The 21,001-nt window shown below is 38.9% G+C and overlaps 1 protein-coding gene across 1 annotated transcript; it reads left to right on the top strand.

Moving 5' to 3' along the window:
• Nucleotides 1–364: 364 nt before the first annotated feature.
• LOC592979 (sodium/myo-inositol cotransporter 2) lies at nucleotides 365–20,443 on the top strand. Its single transcript, XM_003728889.3, has 15 exons — nucleotides 365–472; nucleotides 2,771–2,842; nucleotides 3,342–3,446; nucleotides 4,018–4,077; nucleotides 5,537–5,641; nucleotides 6,020–6,125; nucleotides 6,988–7,068; nucleotides 8,224–8,441; nucleotides 9,115–9,250; nucleotides 10,464–10,571; nucleotides 11,692–11,842; nucleotides 14,734–14,902; nucleotides 16,078–16,293; nucleotides 17,242–17,461; nucleotides 17,868–20,443. The coding sequence occupies exons 1-15, from the start codon at nucleotides 392–394 to the stop codon at nucleotides 18,053–18,055; spliced, it is 2,016 nt and encodes a 671-aa protein (XP_003728937.2). The 5' UTR covers nucleotides 365–391; the 3' UTR covers nucleotides 18,056–20,443.
• The last annotated feature ends 558 nt before the right edge of the window (nucleotides 20,444–21,001 follow it).

Below are 21,001 nucleotides of genomic sequence, written 5' to 3'. Positions count from 1 at the left end.
TTTTCATATCTCTCTCTCTCTGTCGCTCTCTCTATCTCTCTCTCTCTCACACACACATACACACACACACACACACGCACCCTCTCTAAGTGAGTTGAGTCGACCTTTTCCCCTCTCTCTCTCTCTCTCTCTCTCTCACCCACACGTACACACGCGCACTCACATTCTCCCTCTATCCCCCCCCCCCACACCCCCTTAACCCCTACCTCCCTCCTATTCATAACGTGGCCAACGGTGAGTAGTGCAGTACAGGCCGGGAGACACACCTCCTGCGCGCCTCCCATAATAACAGTCCCTTGTTTTCCCAGCACTCCTCATTCCTCAGTTCGCAACCTGTTGAGCAAGTCATCGAACTGTCTTGTAACAGTTCAGCTGTCTGGAACAGAACAAGATGGCAGAGGGGTCCCTTGCCACGGCCGACATCATCATCATCGTTCTCTACTTCATATTCGTCATCATTGTGGGATTATGGGTGAGTGTGTATGATGCATTAACCTATTCCTACCGGACACTTTGCTTTATTTCTTGGTAGTACAGAAAAGTTTGTCAATGAAATGTTTTGAAAAGTTGGTGAAATAGAAATAAAAATGTACCCATGAATTAAGTCCACTCACTAAATTGAAGTGGTGAATTTTAGGTATTTAGTGAGTATTGTCAAAACAATGGAACCATTCAAATTGTGTACGAGTATTAACAAAGTCAAAAGCATGTTCTTAAAGTTATAAGACCGGACAATTATTCGTCAACGAAATTCAGTCGGACACTGAGATAAAATTCATTTATATTAGATTGATTACAATTCCAAATGATCGACAAGGTCATGATTTCCCAAGCTTTACTAGCTTATACAAAATGAAAATCCTCGAAAATGTTGTTTTCAACGTACGTTTCTCCGGTACATAATTGAGATCTCCTGTTTTTCCCCATAAAAACTGCACAACTAATTGTGTTTGCGTGGTTAAGACATTGCAGATCTGCAATATGACCAAAAAGTATCCTACATCTAGGTACAAAATCCAGGCTTGTTTGCATGTTAGAGAGGTATATAATGAGTAACATTATTAATTTCATACAAAAAATTGGCAGGTTTTTCCTCAACCTTCAACAATGTTACCGGTGCACTTTAATAGCCTTGATATGTTTGCAGACGGATAATATAAGTTGAAGAAATTATGTTCTCATTGCCACATTATCATCTTCTTGTTAGAGTTTCAATAGAGGCTTAATCACTAACGGATTCAAGGATACTATAGAGCGCAAATTTGTAATAAAAATAAATTGTGGATAACGTAAAATGTTCTACGCCGTTATTGTGTCGTTATATGACCCTTTTCCCTGCCCACTATCTCAGCCAATAGGAGCAATAAAACTGTAAAAAACGGTACACGTTGTGATTTTCAAGGTTTGTTGTGTAACAAGTCAGTTGGATGCAAATGTATAGTACGTAACGTAATAGAAACATAATGTGTAAATATGGAGCTACATTGTATTATAGCTCCCTGGCATAAATTCCTTGATTATCGTAACTGGTGATCATGTGCAACATGATTTGAAGCGTTTAATTGTTCCAAACCTAATAAATCAGGTCTGAACGGAGGCTCGTGACATTTGGAATTCGACTTGTAATGTTCAACTTCCCGTGCTCTTCTCCTTCTTTTCTCTTTAACCCCCCCCCCCCCCTTGGACTTTTCTACCTCGCTCTCTCTCTCTCTCTCTCTCTCTCTCTCTCAGTCTCTCCCCTCTCTATCACACACTCCCTCTCTACCACACTCTCTTTCAATCTCCCTTCTCTTTCTGTTCTTTCTCCATTTTATTGATTTACCAAACTTTTGTTCGAATTATGATCACTCGTTTTTTGTAATGCTTTATAATTAAACGCTTTGTTTATATTTCGAAAGACTTCGAATGTAAATTTGTAATAATGACAATTGAGATGTGATCATAAATCATTTGTTATCAAACCATTTCCTTGGCACATTACGAATAACAAAGTGAATCAAAATAGAATGTATTGGTCTCAGAATTCTCATTCTCAGCCCCAGGGCTAATTTCCAGTAAAATTGACCAACATTATAACGACGAATAAAAACAAACATAAAGATTAGTTCTTTTGAGATGATTACGTTGTGGTTTTGTTTCACATTATATGTCTTCGTGTACGATATAACTGTTGCATAAACATCTTTATAATGCCACTGTACTACCTACGGTGCTTTGTTTACTGGGGAGTATTGTAAACATTGGTGAAGCTAAAGATCATGAAAATAGAATAATTAAGATGGACACACGACGGAAATTCAGTGGTTCCGCTTTAGCAGCAGGTGGCTCGTAACAACGATGAAACAATCTTGGCAAAGATGTTTGGCTATCAATCAACACTAATTGGTAAATGCACCAGTCATATATTGGAAAATTAAATCTGTAAATGGTTCTTCCCGACTGCCTTCAACACACTGTAGTTTGTGCATAGGTTATTGGCAGGATACGCAAGGCCCCCGCCCACAATCAGTGTAAGTATTATGTAAAACAAATGATGCATAAGCAATAACAACCTAACGTTGTCGATTATGATATTTTTTCTTCCCCGCTACAGCAAAAATTTAATAATCGAAGAAAAAGAACTATACACTCAATTGATATGATGGATCGTATTGCTTATCTTAATAAGTATTTTCATGAGTATTTATCTGATAAAATGCGTATCAAATTATTGACCGATTCTAATAAATTTGATAAACTGTTCCGTTATTATTGATATCTCTGTTCCCAGTCTATGTACAAGACGAACAGGAGCAATGCCAGTGGGTATTTCCTCGCCGGGCGCTCGATGTTATGGTTGCCGGTAAGTTGAGCTGAGATTATTTCAACAAAATTAAACAGACAATGAAAGGATGTCCATATGCAAGATACCACAATAATCTGACATGTTACAGGCATAAACTTATGTGGTTATCGACACCTAGAAGTGATTTCAAATATCTAATGAGTTTCAAAAATGTGAGAAATTGAGAATTTAGAATTATCCTTTGTTACCTACCAAGCTGTGTAATAACAATTATATTCAAACATCTGATTAGTGGTTACGGGTGGTTATGCTTTAAAGGGCATCACTAAAGGCACTTGCATTACACTAGGACTATTTTTGTTAAACTAATTGTGAATAGATACAGTGTTCACCTTCAGGAAGAAGTATAGTTCTAATTGTATCAAGATACATATTACCCCAAAATTATGAAAATCATACATCATTATTACTTGAAAAGTATAATTTTAAAAGAATGCCACTCAGATTATCTTGATCCATATTTTAATCTTGCTTTATTATTTTTTTTTAAATTCAGATTGGGGCGTCATTATTTGCGAGTAACATCGGAACTGGTCATTTCATCGGTCTCGCAGGCACCGGAGCTGCAGCCGGAGTAGCAGTGGCCGCCTATGAAATCATGGTAACTTTGTTTGTATTAATAATACTATTGTTCAGAAATGGCAAGCCGTATAGTGCAAAAAACCTTATCTTTCAACGTTTTATTTTAATAAATGTGACACGGAAACAAGAAGTTCGAGAACAAAACAAAAATGTGTCTGCTTAATTTTGCATGTGATAGTCTGAATCACGAGTTGCCAAATATTTGAACTATTTCACATGTTAGTCAACGCACAATATCGTTTACATAAATGCTTCCATATGATTTTTTTCTGAGTAATTTAAGTTGTATTACTCTAATAACTTTTTTGTTAATAGCATTTAATCTTGTATTTCTTTCTTTGTATTCATTCATTGTCATTGATTGTAAGTATCTTGCCTCGGATCAGTAGAAAGAGGGCGCAATATTGCAATAATGGATACTTTTTCAGTTTAGCACGGCGTTTATAGTCTGAGTATCGAGGTGCCAGTCGTTTCAATCAAATTATCCTGATGAGTGAACTGACCAATGGCTCATATTTATTTATATACCCCTTTCATATGCTGACATTTCATGTTGATGGTAAAATTGTCACTCTAATTTTCTCTTACAGGCAGCATTTGCCATTTTGCTTCTTGGTTGGATATTTCTACCCGTCTACGTATCTTCAGGAGTAAGTAATACAAAAGGATGTCGTTATCTCTTTCTTCTTCTTTTTTATTTGCTTTATTTCCTTTCATTTATTTTTTATTTTAAGACTTAATATAAGTGTCAGCTTTGAATTGTGCTACTATTAAGAAACATTTTAGCTTACATACGGTTCTTATTTTAAAAGATTACTTTTCAATTAGAAATGTAGAATCACAGGGTAAATAAGACTTTAAAATAGTAAATTTAAAGATGTAATAATCGCAAACGACTCCTCGTACAACGACACAGTGTGAATAAAAAATCTTTGGTAGACATATCAAAGCAGAGCAAAATGTTTAGATGTGTCGTGTTCTTCCTTATACGCCATATAACTTTGTTTGGATGGCTTTTAAATTGTCTTCGTGATAAGGTTTGATGCTATTACCGTGTTTACTTGTCGATGCGAAGCGAATAATTGATTGTAAACCTGCATAACTGGATCTGATATTATCTGCACGGGGAATACAGGTATACAATGAATTTTGCAGGGTTTATCTTGTATTCTCGACGGGTAGGTTTTCGAGAGGTTATACTTCCTAATGTAGTTGTTAATCCGAGGATTGTCATAAGGGCTTATAATATTGTCCAGATGGTTTATTTGGAGCTTCATTACCTAAGGGTCATCACAAGTGAAGCTCTATGTGGGGGGTGGTCATGTCCTTGGGGTAATTGTCCTCGAGACATGAAGAATGTTTCCAAATACCGAGGGCAATAAAAGACGCGATAAAAGTGAAACATTATGTGTAACAGCCAAATATATCATGGACCTACTATGTCCATGCTGAAATACTTCTATACTGCAAATAATGCGAAACATGGTACTTCACCTACTTTGATCTTGGGGTGTTGGAAATGTTATTGGCTTTCAGAGGCAGAATTATTATCCGAAAGGGGGATTTTCCCCCCAACAGTAATTTTACCCGGGAACCATATCGGGGAACCTGGCTCTCTCAGCGGGGTTGGGATGGGAGAGGACCCTGGGAAGAAATCTATTTTCTAATAGAATGGATTTCCCCCGCTGAGTGAGGGGCGGATTCAGAATTATCTGACCAGGGGAGGCAATATGTTCTCTCTCTCTCTCCCTCTTTCTCATTACCTCTCTCTCTCTCTCTCATTCTCTCTGTCTCTTCTTTCTTTTGTCTCTTTTGGCTCCTCTTGTTCTCTCTCAGTCTCTCCTTCTCTCTGTGTCCCTTTCCCCCTCTCCCTCTCTCTCTTTCTTTCTTTCAAAAGTACTTCAGTAGGCTACCATTTCGTCTCACCATGGACCTACTTCGAATAATAGGTCCATGGTGGTCTTAACCCCTTGAATCTACCGATTGTTATTGATGCCAGAACGTCCATTAAACTAAAAGGCATCTGTTATTACAATAAAACTCTGTTATAAAATTACTATTAAAAACTATTTCTCGGACATTAATCTCTCTTTGTACTTTTTTTCCTAGGTCTACACGATGCCCGAGTACCTCCGGGTGAGGTTCGGTGGTCAACGCTTGAGAATTTTCATGTCCCTTTCAGCCTTGTTTCTCTACGTGTTCACAAAAATATCGGTAAGAAAGTCTCGAAAAGGTTCTCTAAAATAGAATTGTTGTATAAGAAACGATAACAGGTTTTTTGTTGTTGTTATAATGCAATTAGTTTTACAAATTAAAACAAATGAAACGTTTAGATCGTCCTAAATGGTAAAAACCTGATCTAAATGGTAAAAAAGTTCGAAGTTGAGAGGGTCCGTTATGTGATCAGACCATATCCAATCCTATTGACTTTTCCAAACACATGATCGTCCTCTATATGGCCAAACATTATATGCGGTCATTTTTATGGATGCGTGATTGACATATAAGTGTAAGCCAATCGTTTTGCCTTTTTACGAACACGTGTTAGACCAATAACCAATTATATTGTCTGATTTTTTGTTATCATAACAGGTGGATATCTATGCTGGTGCCATCTTTATCCAGCAAGCATTCAACTGGAATATCTATGCTTCTATTTTCATTCTTCTGGCTGTAACTGCCGTCTACACGATCACAGGTCAGAGAGTTTTATTTTATTATATTCTTTACCATCGCCATTAAACACAAAAGCTGTAAAAACGAAGATGAGATAATAAGATAACAATGAGATATTAAAGAAAGAGATGGTTAAAAAAATACACGCTGAAATAAGGTGAAGCATTTACAAAAAAAGAAGAAGACGATGAAGAAATAGACGATGAGGAAGAAGATGAGAGAAATGGGAGAAACAAAGAAGTCTTATTTAGAGGAGTATGGAGTAAAACATTTAGAAAGAAGAAGAAGAAGAAGAAGAAGAGAAAGAAATTGAAGAAGGACAGGAGGGAGAGAAAAAATATAGCGGGGTCTGAAGGTGTTTAGCTCAGTTGATAGAGCAGTGGTCTCGTAATCCAGCGACCCGGGTTCGAAACCAACTGAGGCGATGCGCTAGTGCCCTTTGGTAAGGCATATAGTTGCCATTACCAGTCTCTCGATTGAAATTAAAACAATATCAAATGAGACAAATTGAGAGTTCACCACACCACCTGCCAATTAGAAAGACAAATAACAGTTAAACAAAAAATTGGGGAAAAGTGAAGGGGATTAAAGAGTTAGCGAGCCGAGAGAAAAAGCATGCGGAACTCATTACATGAAATATATCAACGGACACAACAATAATGTTAAAAAGTAGCGGGACTGCAGTACTTGTAGCTACAATCACCCTTTATATAGCAAACAATGTACCTGTTGGTCCCCTATGATCCCCTTTTTCTTATGTTAATTGAGAGCTGATTTGATCGAGATAACCACCTGTCAGTGACCATGCAGGGAGGTCTAATCCCTCCTGGACAAACTAGTGCAGACAGGCTTTAAAGTGAACATATTTGTTTTTCTTTGTTTAGGTGGCCTTGCAGCAGTCATCTATACCGACACCCTACAATCCTTCGTCATGGTCATCGGCGGTATCGCCCTCATGGTCATCAGTAAGTCAATCATTCATATTTACGCTTTTGCTGCCGGTCACTAGGGACTTTTAGATTTGCACAACCACAACGTGGATTGCTACGATCGACGTCCTTTTAATGCACTGCCTTGAATTTACGTCACACGTCAGTCCACGCAAATCTAAAAGTCCTTACTTTTGTGGCCGGATGTACATGTCCTATATTATAGCTTTTATATTTGTGATGTAATCACTCACATCTCAATACATCCAATTGAACAGGTTGTATTCGGAAAGATTGGAGGAGGGCACGAGTTACCCCTCTTTTTAAAAGTGGGAGTAAACAGTAAACGGGGGACAGTCGTTTCTGAAGGACAATGGTTGTCCTCCGTTAACGAGACAAGTTCCGCATCAGTGAACATGCGTGAACTTTGAGACAGCATGCTGTTGGCTGCAATGTCGGGCTTCGGTCCATGAGACCGACAACGTTGATCTATATAGCGAAACTTCTGAGACCGACAGCCCACGAGACCAACATGTGGGCCTTCTAAAAGCTTTTTTTGAGGGTTCACCAGATTGTTAGTCTCGTATTTAGTTGTTGGCCTTGTTGGCTATCGGTGTATTGGGATGTCCCGGCTGCGTTGAATGAAGGCCGTTTTGATCAGGAAGCTGTCCGACTCGAAAATGTCACTTTTAAAAGGCCATTTTCATGTGAACCCTCGCTCTTCCTGTACAGATTACAGTCATAAATTATCAGATCCTCCATGCCGCCATTTTAATTTTATCATGTTTTCGTAGACTGACATATATCTAAAAAGTTTGACATGGTGGCATGGTAGGAGGTGTCGTTGTATGTGGAGGTGTCGTAGTGTAGTGGTTCAGGCACTTGACTCTCAATGCATGGGTTGAGGGTTCGATTCCCTACCGAGCGCTAGAATCGTTTAGTAAGAGGTTAATCCACATTTGCCACTCTACACCCAGGTGTAAATGGGTACTTGGCAATTGCTTCGATACCGTTGGTCAATATTACCCAATTATAGTTCTTTTTATTATTAGTAGAATTTTTATTTTAATAATTAGTATAACTATCGTCATTATTGTTATTATTAATATCATTATTATCATCAATATTAGTATTGTTGTTATTATGATAATTGTTATTATAATTAATATTATTATTATTATTCTCGTTCAGGTTTCACGGAGATCGGTGGTCTGGAGGGTCTCCGGTTGGAGTACATGCTCGCCATCCCATCCTCCGTTCTCAATGATACCGATACCAATACCAGCTGCGGATACCCGAGGGAGGATGCCTTTAGTATGATGAGGCACCCCCTCACCTCTGACCAGCCCTGGCCCGGCACCATCATTGGTATCATGGTCATTGGGGTTTGGTATTGGTGTACAGATCAGGTACGTAATCAAATTTTACCCTACCGTTATGTTATAGGAAATACCCTGTTTCTTATACCCCGGTCAAACATAATTGCGATCTTACGAAGACCATGCCGACCACCCCGTTCTGAAAAAGTTTACAACTCGGGGCATTGTCTCCGTCTGAATCCAGCAATTTGTCAAATTAAAGACTACATCACGGCTGTACTGCGAAGATTCTACGTCAAAAGCGCAGCTGACTCGTTGCCACTACGATTACAAATATAGACCAATGCCGCGACCTCTTGGTCGCTTCTACTACGTTGTTACTACGATGTACAGGACCATACTACGTTCTTATACAGACCTGGGAGACTGTACATGTCTGAGTTGATTGATCGGTTGATTAAGAAAAAAATAAGAAAACAGAAAAGGGAAAGAGTGATTTGACGGGTCAGTAAATTGAAGACAAAACAGTAAAATGCTTGAATGAATGAATAAATTGATGAATGAAAGAAAGAAGGATTAATTGACCAATGGACGATCAATCTAAATTTGACCAATCAGAGGCCTGGAAAATAGTCGATGACAATAAAAATGTCGGTGAAAATGATGTAAGGCGGTGAAAAACCCCGACTAATTGTTTCATGAAACGTCCACCTGATCAACTAAATAATTATGTTCAATCTTCTACCTTCTGCCCCACGTACAGGTTATCGTGCAGCGTTCTCTCGCCGCTAAGAACGTAACTCACGCCAAGGGAGGCTCTCTGGTGGCTGGTTGGCTCAAACTTCTACCTCAATTTCTTATCGTTATGCCGGGTATGATTGCAAGGGTTCTATACACAGGTAAGCATGGGCGATGTTATGAAAAACAATGAGGCCTGCCTTCATCTGCTCGAGATTGCCAAATATCCCGCTATTTCTGATTTGGGAAATACTCCCGAAGTTACAAAATACAAATCGCGTCTTCATCAGACTCGACCTCGAGCTCGAGAAATTAGCGTTCGCGCATAGTGCAGTCTTTGGGCTGGTGAGGACGCACCGTACAAATAGCGGGATATTTTGCAAACTGGCCTAAGATATCTTGGGATGATTGTATCGACCAAATATCTCGCTAATTGCAACTTCGGGCTGATGAAGACGCAAATTAACTGGATAATTTGCGATCGGAATAGTTGAAATAGCGAGATATTTGGCCATCTCGAGCTGATTAGGACAGGCCTGCACATGACTTGGAACTCGCTTGCAGCTCGCCGTGCTTAATTAAAGACGAAGAACTGAACAAACTTTTGGTGGGGTGACGATCGCCCAAGGTGGTGGTGTTCTGCCCGCATCGATCCAAGCCGTGCTGCTTCTCAAGATGACCACTTGGAAACGTTCAGTACTTATCGCTATTAGCCATAGCATATATGCATGCATGTCGTATAAACCGTTCCGTAATATGTATTCCCAGCTGTCTTTCATTCTTTAACTTCTACCCGATATGAATGATGCTAAGAAATAGTATTAAGTTAATATGATATGATGATGCTATATAGAGGCTATTGTTACCCTCTTCTCCAACTCGGGCAATGTGAATATTCTTGGGCAATATAGTTTCATATCTCCCTCGTGGTTGGTCAGTAATATAATTTTGTCTCTAAAGGTTGTAATATGCTTTGATATATCTATTCGTCCTGTGTTTACATAATAAATAAAATACAAAGTTATGCCAAGAGCAGGGCCCCGTCTTATGAAGAGCTTGATACGGAAGTCCGCCAATCAATCGCAAGTTTCAGTGCAGTTTCCCAACTCTTATGCGACTGATATCAATCGCAAATAAGTTACGATTAATCACAAATCTTTATTAGACGGGCCACGAATAACGCTTTTAACTCATTGTTTACTTCCTTCGCATTGACAATAATGGTTAGCAGTATACAAATAGAACAATACAGTAAATAAATTTTAAAAAGTAGAATGAGGCGAAAACCGCCAAAGCGTTATGTTCGGAACGTCCATTACACGTAAGGACAAATAGTGTTATGTTGTTTTATCACTTTTCTCCTTGATTCTCTAGACGAGGTTGCCTGCGTGGACAGCGAGTCTTGTATGGAGTACTGCCAGAATCCTAGCTCCTGTTCAAATATTGCCTATCCTCTTCTTATACTCAGACTCATGCCAGTCGGTAAGATAAATTAATGATATTATAATAATAATAATAATAGTCACATTGTATAGCGCTTAAAGGGATAATTGAGTTCTATTGCAGAGGGCGCTATAAAAAAAAAAATTTGTGAGATAATGAAAAACTGAGTGTCAAATTTGAAAGAACATACAATTTAAATGACAAAATCATCTTTGTTTGATCAAAATCCGTTCAGAGACGGCTGAAATATCCATAAATATAACGATTGTTAATACTTGTGAACCACCACAAATATTAGATAACTTGAAAAAAAACGTTGAAATAACGAAATAGCGCCTTTTACGTCGTATTTCAGCCAATGCCGATGTTGGCTTTTTGGGGGGCATTTTCGTGATGGTAAGTATGTTACGCACAACCAGCCGGCCAATGTATTGTTATTTTTAATTAAATAATTAATTAACGGTCACCATATTTTTTTGAAAGTGGAGCTGAATTGGTGTGATCGTATTGGCTAAATTTCGGCTAATGTTTGGCTAAATTGACTAAAATTACCTTCATAGCAATTTTAGGTTCTCAAAGGGCACTAGAAATGTCATAGATAAAAAGAAGAGCAATAACCATGCACTTTGAAGGCATTTGGGGTCTGAAAACAGAACTCAACTATCCCTTTAATACTACGTTTCTAAGCGCTTTGCAATGTAATTATTTTTTACCCCGGTCTCTGAATCAAATTTCTAATCCGCACACGATGGTGTACACGTTCAGCTCCTTGAGGAGCTTTCCGGCCAGGCGCCATTTTGCGAGCGCACTCGTGCCAATCCAACCACGTTAACGTTCGCATCCTACCGCGTACCCTTTTAACACCTGGGTGGAGAGTGGCAAAAGTAGATTAATGTACACTATACCATACCGTCTTTTCAGAGCCAGGAGGGCGTTAACTCTGTGTTAAAGTATATGAGTAACGCTCTTCTGCCTCGAAACCAAATGAAGAAATACCAATAGGCCATTTTATACCTCCTTCACTGATTATTCAGTAAGTATTCTAAAATGCACAAAATGGGACGTCTCCATGTAGAAAAGTTCTGTGGATATTTGGGGTCACTTGTGCTAGTGCTATCTCCGAAGTGGTTTATCGTATTTCGCTTTTCCTTGTATTCAGGTGCTAAAGGTCTGATGATGGCTGTAATGATTGCTGCCCTCATGAGCTCACTTACATCCATTTTCAACAGCGGAAGTACGATATTCACCATGGATGTATGGCGCCGACTACGGCCAAGGGCGAAGAACACTGAACTCATGATTGTTGGACGGTATGCCCTTCTTTGCATTACGCTCATAATCTTGTTAATGCATTCTGATACATTTCTATGCTACAGCCCACTAGACCGACAACGTAAGGTCTTGTGGGCCTTCTAGCAACTTTTTGAGAGTTTACTGGACCAGCGGCCCACGAGGCAGACCTTTTCTATCTTCCCTTGTAAATTCCTTTGTTTCGTCAGTCTCGTTTTTTGTCGGTCTTGTGGAACTTTTGGAACTTTCTCCTTTTCCGTATTTTTTTATTCATTTATTTCCCGGTCCTTTTGGCTGTTGGTCTATGGGGCTGAACCCACATTTCTCATTCACCTTATAGTATCGAAACTGCATCCTGTACATCCCACGGTCAATTTTGTATTTGTTCAAACATTTTTTTGTAGATATTAATTATGTTACGTTGAATTTATAAATGTAATACTGCAATAAATCCTATGGGGTTTGTAAAAAAAGGTATTTTGATATATGCACGTTTAAAGTGACTCGTTAAAATTGTTGAAGGTTGATGTAAAACTGCGTAATTTTCGTATGAAATGTTACTTGTTATATTAATTTTACTGTACTAACCCATTAACATGCAAAAAAATCCTGAAAAAATTCTCAAACCACAAAGATATTTGTGGTATTCTTTGATACGCCACTATGTACCACCCTCTAACTGTAAATTATCCCAACCATATTTGAATTTTCTCAACCGTTTTTCCATGAAAACTAGACATAAGGCAGGGTTTAAAAAAAGTTCAACACATAAATGTCTGGAATGTTATATAAGGCTAATTCACTGCTTTGTGACGATTGAATCCACCAAAATTGTAATTAAATTATTGGAATATAGTTGGCAGAATTAAGGAATTAAGGAATCGATCAGGTAATTTTTTTGCCAATTATTATCATTAATAATAGTCAGTTTGCACTCAAATTTTCAAATAACCTTTAATTGTACATCTAGCATTAAAGTCACTACCTTAACACTATTTTCGCTCATCTGAACAATGTTACCAACTCCCTTTAAAGACTTCTGGGACGAATGCGAAGCAAGCAATAATGAAATTGGGTGAAAGGTGTTAATATGAAAATATCAAAAACCTAAAACCGTTTTGTGTGTCAAGTAGCAAACACTCGCGATATTGCTAACCATAGAGCATACCTTCAAATATGTTTCAATATCGGTCAAGTGTTTATACCAGGCGAACAACTGTTAGCTGCTGTAATACTTGAACTTGGTTGGCTGAGAGCAAATTTGTTATAAAACTGTTAAATTTGTTATTGCTACGAAGGTTAGTTACACTTGGCCCCTACCATTACATTCTGCAAAGGACCATCAAGATGAATGTCCGATACGACTAGAATAAAACCTAAAACCGTTTGGCACGGTCAAGTGGCGATATTGATAACCATAGAGCATACCTTCAAATATGTCTAATACCGGTCAATTGTATAAACCAGATCACTACGCGACCTTTCTTCCTATACCTTCTACTTCTGGGCGGATCCAGAATTTTGTGAAAGAGGGAGTGGTCCAACCCACCCCCCCCCCCCCACACACACACACTTTGGGGTCGGAAGGACCGCATTCGTGTTCCCAAAACCTCTGGTAAAGGGGTATTTTCGCGTGACAAAGTCTGACCCGTATTGACTTAATCAAACCGGAATTAGGGGGTGCTTTCAAACATCCGGCCCGTATTGACCGTATTTAATACACACCGGAGATAGGGGTGATTTCAAAGGGAGGGAAAATGCATACGCGTACCGTAAATAACATTGAGTGGGAGAGGGCGGGGGTCCATCATCCCTAAAATTCTGACGAGCAACATATGAGGGGGGATGTCAAGCGTTAAAAGGGGGTTGAGGTCCAATCCCCATCCCGCATAAAAAAAAATTGTCATGCAAACAAAAGAAAAATAGTCGTTAGATTTGGGGGTGTTCTTATACACCAAAGGATGTTTCTCACGTAATCAAGAAGGGGGAAGGTTGTTGAAAGTTTAAAAAGGAGGTTAAATTTCCCAAAATAAATAACAAGAGAAAAGGGGGAGGTTCGAACCCATGTTCTCCCCCTCCCCCCCCCCCCCCCAATTCACCTCTGAATCTGATTCATTTCTATACGTGGTAGAGGTCAAAATTAATACATAAGTGACTAGCGAATCAATTATTACTATGCTATAACAAAATTAACAATACGTTGAAGAAAAAAACGATTGCAATATATATAAATAAGTTCTCAATTCATCAAAATATTGACTAATGGTATTATACAGTTATATATTATTCAGTTGGATACCCTCTCTGCACCACGAGTCCAATGATTCGCGGTTCGAGTCCCGGCCTCCGGACCAATGTCCTTTACAAAGCCGTGGGAAGACATATCTAAAAATCCACCCAGTTGAATCTGGTATGAATTCGTTCTTCGAATAGATTCGGCTCCTTCGAGCAGCATGAGTACTTTCGGATGTGAATGAATATGCCGCCACCCCCCCCCCCCGCCCCCTCCTGTTACTAATCTAATCAAACAGTGGCCGATGTAGTCAGGTGGCCTTTCTAGACAGATCCGCTACCACACATGTCTTCTGTATAGCAGGCCTGATAATTACCCGATTTAAATCGGTGACCCGATTATTTTTTTCCCCGATTTTTTTTCCCGATATATATATATATATATATACATTTTTTTTTCTTCTTTTTTTTCCCCCGATTTTTCCCTTATTTTTTTCAATTTTTTCCCAATGTTCTTACCCGAAAAAAGGGGGGGGGGGTGGTGTTTCGTTTACTCAAGGGGGAGGGGGGTGGTTGAGGGAGAGGGCTTTTATGAAGGGGCCATTACTATTACCATTATTATGTTATTTGCCTATTTCTTTTTCTTCCTTTGACGTGTTTGATTCGGGATATCTTGCAGGGTATTTGTGTTAATTTTGGTGGGAATCAGCATCCTGTGGGTTCCGATTGTTCAAGCTGCTCAGGGAGGCCAGCTCTTCCAGTACATCCAATCTCTTCAGTCTTACTTCGCTCCTTCCATCTTCATCTGCTTCGTCATGGGCGTGATCTGGACCAGGACCAACGAACAGGTTGGTGTCCCCCATCTCATCTCTCTCTCTCTCTCTCTCTCTCTGTTTTTTTTTTTCTCTCTCTCTGTTTCTCTCCCTCTCTGTTTCTCGCTCCATCTCTCTCTATCTCCCTGTTTCTCTCTCTATATCTCTCTCTCTCTCTCACTCCCTCTCTCTCTCTCTCTCTCTCTGTCACACCCTCTCTCACTCTCGCTTTCTCTCTCTCTCTCTCTCTCTCTCTCTCACTCTCTCTCTCTCTCTCTCTGTTTCTTTCTCTCTCTCTCTATTTCTTTCTAGTCTGCAAGCACAAACCCTGGTCAGTCGTAAAAGTGAGTCTGCACTATAAGACTACCATAGGCCATGTACTGTAGCTGCTCCTGACACAACCAGTAGGTAGCTGGGCTAGACTTCTCTCAAGGCACAATGATGTTTTGATTAAGTGTCAGATTAGGGTCTGTGCCTGCAGACTAATTTCTTTCTCTCTATGTGTGTCACTCACTCCCTCCCCCTCTCTCTCCTCTCTCTCTCTCTATCTCTGTCACTCACCCACCCCCTCTCTCTCTCTCTCTCTCTCTCTCTTTCTCTCTTTCTTTGTCGATTCCTCTTTCTTATTATGTTCAACCTTTTCTATTCTTCATTCACCTCCTTTCCTCTCTTGTTTACCTCACCCTAACCCCTCCCGTGTACTATGTTCCTAGTTTTGTTTATCCTTTTCTTTACTCACTGATTATTAACTACTTTTACCCATGATTTCTGATATCCTATGATTTCAATATTCAATACCATCAACAATCAATATATAAAAACATAATCGCCTACAGTGTTCTCTAAATAGAATAGCAGTAGATTACTTGTGTTTGTACGTAGAAGAAGGTTGTGGTTGATATAATAAATTAGGACAAAATAATGAATGCAGATCAAGTCACTGGTATGAACATAAAGGTCCTGATCATTATTTTGAAGATGATGACGTGGATCCTGATCAAATGATTGGTTGAGAGCGTACCCGTGACCAGGCATTTATTTTGCCTAACATGTAATTTTGATAATGACCGGTCATTATCAAATGCTAATGACCGGTCATTAGTAAAATCATGTTATAAAACTTTTTTTTAACACATAATCTTATACAACATTTAATACAACACAATACAAAACAATTTGCATCCATTTATTTTTTTTGCTTTTCAATCAAGGGTGCTTTCTGGGGGTTGGTGGCCGGTGTGGCCCTTGGTCTCACCCGGATGATCCTGGACATCCTTTACCCTTCCCCAGCCTGCGGAGAGGAGGACACCAGACCGGGCATCGTCAGTGCGGTCCACTTCCTCTACTACAACTGCATTGTGACCCTGGTATCCTTGGTCGTCACCATCGCTGTCAGTCTGATCACGGAGAAACCCTCGGCAGAACAGGTGTGTCTTAAAGCCCCACTGTACTACTTATAGCTACTTGCGCCCTCTATATAGCAAACAATGCCTAATCGGTTACCATTGGTCCCCCAAGATCCCCTTTTTCTTACGTAAATTGAGAACTGAATTGATAAAATAACCACTTATCAGTGACCTTGCAGGAAGGTCTAATCCCCCTGGCCAAACTAGTGCAGACGGTATTTTATCGGTGATGCTGACCTGTCCACATTGTGCATGTAGTTACGAAGCATCCCGAAACTTTTATTTTATAGAGAGAAGGTTGAGTTCTTTTGAAGATGAAATGTTTGAGCTTTCTCCTTTCTCCGTATATCAGCAAATTAGAAGATCCTAGTAGAAATCGTCTGTTTGGAGCCAGAAGGAGCATCAAATCTTCTGGCTTTAAAAAACAGAGAAACATGATAAAGAGGCCCCTGACAAGATTTGTTCATCAAATACCGAATATTCGGAATATGACATGAAACTATAACAACAACAAAAAAAATTAAATAAAGAAAGAAGAATGGACTGATGACATTTTTTTGAATATTTTTTTTTTTCCCTGGAAAAGGAAATATTAGAACCCACGCTAAATAACCCTAAATCATCAACTTGGATGGAGTGGTCACAAATCAACAGTTTGAGAAATAAGAGACGGTGTTCCGTATTAAGCACTATATAAACCCAAATTATGATCATTATCATTATTGTTAAAGCACTAGAGACGTCATCACAATAGATTATGTGCGCTATTCCAGAAACCAACACTATTATTATTATTATCATTAACTGCCCTTAACGTTACCCTTTTTGACAGCATAAGTTTCAATGAAAATGGTGTCCGGGAAATACAATCACAAAATGAATGCTAACACAAAATTAGCTAATAGCCAAAAGTAAGCGTTACTGTTTCAGCCTCGTAACTATATCCACTGTGTTGCTAATCTCCTGTAGATCATGGGCAAAACTTACTGGACCCGAGGAATGGACCCTACTAAAAAAGGCGATCCGACCAATAGCGCCACTGATCCTGAACAGAACCCAGAGGCTGTGGAGATGTCCAAGAGCAAAGAGGCCGACGAGGCTAACCAAGAAGAAGTGAAAAGGATACCAGAAGACGGAGAGGGCGCTGTAGAGGCTGACCCTTCATCGAGAGCTCAAGATGATAATGAAGGTGAACTAAAGTGGCCATAACACATTTAAATGTGTCACGTTGACTTAATCCTGATAGTAAACGTTGCAATCTTTGTCTAGGGAGACTGGGGCAGAAATTTGCTAGCCTGAAACCTAAATATTTATATACAGTGCGTCCAAGAAAAAGCAAAGAAACAAAACCCCCAAAATAAACCGTTATCTTGAACATACTGTGTTTTTTTCCTTTTCATAAAGTTGAAATAATATGTTTTCAAATGAAACGTTGATTACGGTAATCCATACACGATATGTCCACTAATATTCTTTTGAAAATGGCAAACGTTGACTGCAAACAGCGGACTGCCACAACCCACTTTCATCTCACATTAAGTGTACATCATACATGTAAGCACTCCAAACATTTGTTCTTCTTCCCAAATGTGTAGAAAACCCAGCGTGGAAGAGGTGTTGCTACTGGTTCCTCGGATACAACCCTAAAGATGACCATGAGGTGCCTGACGAAGCCAGTATGATCAAGAGCATTGACGAGAACCCCATGTGGCAAAAGTTCAATCTCGCCAACGCCTTCGTCCTATGCGGCGCTTCAATTGGAATGATGGTTTGGTGGTGGTAACAAATGCTGCTATAAAGTCGCCCAAATTGACCAGAAATCCGCCCAAGGGAACCAAGGAGTCGCAGAGTATGCTGCTTAGAGGCATTCAGTGTATCCAATGGGGAAAAAACTACGTGTGTGCCAATGTATGGGCTCCATCATTATGCAATAGGGACTTTTATATTTGCATGTCGACATAGTGGACTGCTACGTGTGACGTCCGTAGCAGTCTACTATGTGCAAATGTAAAAGTCTCTAATAGCACATCCAGTACAGGCCCACAACATAATTTGCATTCAAACACATCCATGTCCCTCTAGGGAGGAAGTTCCGCCCCTCCCAGGTGTACACATTCTTCACTGTGATGCAAATCATGATGAATTTACTTAATTTTTACTTTGTGACCGGGAAAATAAAATAAAGATGTTTTTAATCCAAAGGTGCGATGGACACAGTCTGTCCCGCCTAATCCATCGCTCCTTTAGCATGCTAGCCTGTTGCGATGTAGGTCTATACATATCATTATCCTTATCATTACCAGTTTTCTTAATTTTTCTATTTGCACACAAACTTATTAAAGTTTTTTCTGTACATTATTGAATTTCTTCTGTATTTTGTACTTGCCTATATTGAAACGAAAATCAATAAAATAAAAATCAGGAAGAAAAAAATTGCCACTCCTCAGTCAATTATTAAACCTACCTCATAATCTTGATAAATAGATGCATGTGTGATTATACTCTTTTTATGTAGTACAAATTACCATGATGATATATAGTCATTTTTTTTAAGAATGGCAGAAACACCATGAATCTATATGATTGTATATAGGGTCTTGCTTGTAAAAGCTTCTGACCACAACATTATTCATTCATTCTTTATATTTTTACACAATTGTGCTATTTGAAAATCCGCACAATTTATTACGCTCTCTCTATCCCTCTCTCTCTCTCTCTCTCTTGTTCAGCGACCTCATTGATTCAACACTTGATTTTGTCAAATTGGTTATGTACAACGATATTTAGATGAAAATATGAGTTTTAATTTCTTTATTTTGTATAGGTTATTTGCACATTATCCAAATTATGTTCATTGCACTATTTTGAATCTTTTTCACGTGTCTCATATTTTCCCCTGTCCTTCAAAACATCGGAAAGAACACTTTTAGGTCGATACTTACATGCAAATTTATTCGGAAATATGAACTTCTTTTCTCTTTCTCGACTTCTTTCTGTCTTTCCATCTCACTCTTTCCTTCTCCCCCACCCCCTCTCTCCCTCCCCCTCTCTCTCTCTCTCTCTCTTTTCTCTCTCTCTCTCTCTCTCTCTCTCTCTCTCTTTTCTCTCTCTCTATTCCTCTCCGATTCCCTCATTCTATCTCTCTCGCACACAAACACAGACGTGTACACATGCCCAAATACGCACATTGTGACCCTATGTCACTCCTTGTCACCCATACAGTTACATATCTATTGGAAAAAAAAATTAAGTTATTCTTTCCGGTGTTTCAAAGTTTTAAAGGGAAAAAACACACTGTAATCATGTTTATTGAAATTATTTATAACGGTGTAGCGTGATTAATCAGTCCCATATTGCACAGGCGAACAAAAATAGTGGCTCGACGTTTCGAATAGGTTGACTATCCGTCAAGCCACTCCCGCCACTCATCCTCTCCAAGCGCTATAGTTCTCCTTAGAACTATAAGCTAAGAAAGATAACCAACAGTCCTTTTGAGGACTACACACCCTCAAGAAAGATTCCCGTGAGCCCTTTTCAGGACTCGTCAATCCTCCCTCTCTCTCACATGGTGCACCCGCAAGCCTACTGTATATCTACATCACCATGCAAGCCGATACTTACAAGCAGCATCGTGATCCAATAAATCTAAATTCGAAGCCTTACAACGGGAGAAGTTCCTCTTGAAGCTATTAATAACAATTGAGTTATTTTCAATCAAGTTTCCTTTTTTCACATCTCGTGCATTTACACTGATGGACCTGGTTTTGCTATTATCTTTGCAAAGTGGGTCATGAAACTAACACCATAATGGGTGAACTTTAGTAGTTGAAAATCTGCTGAAGTAGGTCATTACTTGCACAGTTTGTCCATTATTTATGGATACATCTACATCAAAGCCATGACAAGACAATAAAGCTACCTAACTTTCCAAATCTTTCACTATAAATGCTAATTGTGATAGTGTTTATACTCATGCGCTAGATTTTGTTACATTTTAATTCATTTTTTAACTCGGCTTTACCCTTTGGCATGGAATACTAGTATATAGATTAGATGATACATGTGCAGCTTAAATGACGCGATAAAATTTTGAAGTTCCATACGTCTCGTGGCGATTTTCCTTTTAAAAAAATGTTTGGGATGTGGCACAATAAACAGCAAGAAAAATTCATTGGATTTGTAGGTAATTTTTATTTCATGTATACGTATATCGTTATCTTCAGCGAGTGATTTGAGATTTCTTTAAATATTTTTTGTTTTGTTTTAGTGTTGTTATTCAAAAGGAAAAATTAACACCACACAATGTACAGGTTTGGTAGCAGATAAATACATCATATATATATATATATATATATATTTAAGATTAAGAAAAAGTGCATCATACAATATATCTGCATAGTAGCAACTGATCTACAGTGTACTACTAAATATGAATGAACAAACGAAACTATCCATAACATTATTTTAAAACATGGAAAGGAATAAAAGTACTCAACTCACAGCACTACACAAAACATCACAAAACAAAACACACACGCGCACACACACACGCACACATACACACACACACACACACACAAAATGCCTCTATACCAACTGTACACAATATTTTTGTCTTCTTTTGGAGAGGTGGGGAAATTTGAGATTTGACGATTCCTTGAGACATCAAAAGAATGACAAATGTGAGCAGATTGAGAGAAAGCATGGGGTCCATGCGTAACAGAAATTA

The sequence above is a fragment of the Strongylocentrotus purpuratus genome, unplaced genomic scaffold (assembly GCF_000002235.5).
Source record: "Strongylocentrotus purpuratus isolate Spur 01 unplaced genomic scaffold, Spur_5.0 spur5_scaffold_21, whole genome shotgun sequence".
Lineage (NCBI taxonomy): Eukaryota > Metazoa > Echinodermata > Echinoidea > Camarodonta > Strongylocentrotidae > Strongylocentrotus > Strongylocentrotus purpuratus.
The sequence above is the reverse complement of the archived record's forward strand: the minus strand, read 5'-3'. Positions and strand labels throughout refer to the sequence as shown.

What these genes read in the sequence shown, in the direction of transcription:
- LOC592979 (XM_003728889.3), top strand. Translation starts at nt 392, where the DNA reads ATGGCAGAGGGGTCCCTTGCCACGGCCGACATCATCATCATCGTTCTC. An exon ending in TCATCATTGTGGGATTATGG is followed by an intron (nt 473 to 2,770) that starts GTGAGTGTGTAT and finishes CTCTGTTCCCAG; the next exon opens with TCTATGTACAAGACGAACAG. An exon ending in GGACCAGGACCAACGAACAG is followed by an intron (nt 14,903 to 16,077) that starts GTTGGTGTCCCC and finishes TTTTCAATCAAG; the next exon opens with GGTGCTTTCTGGGGGTTGGT.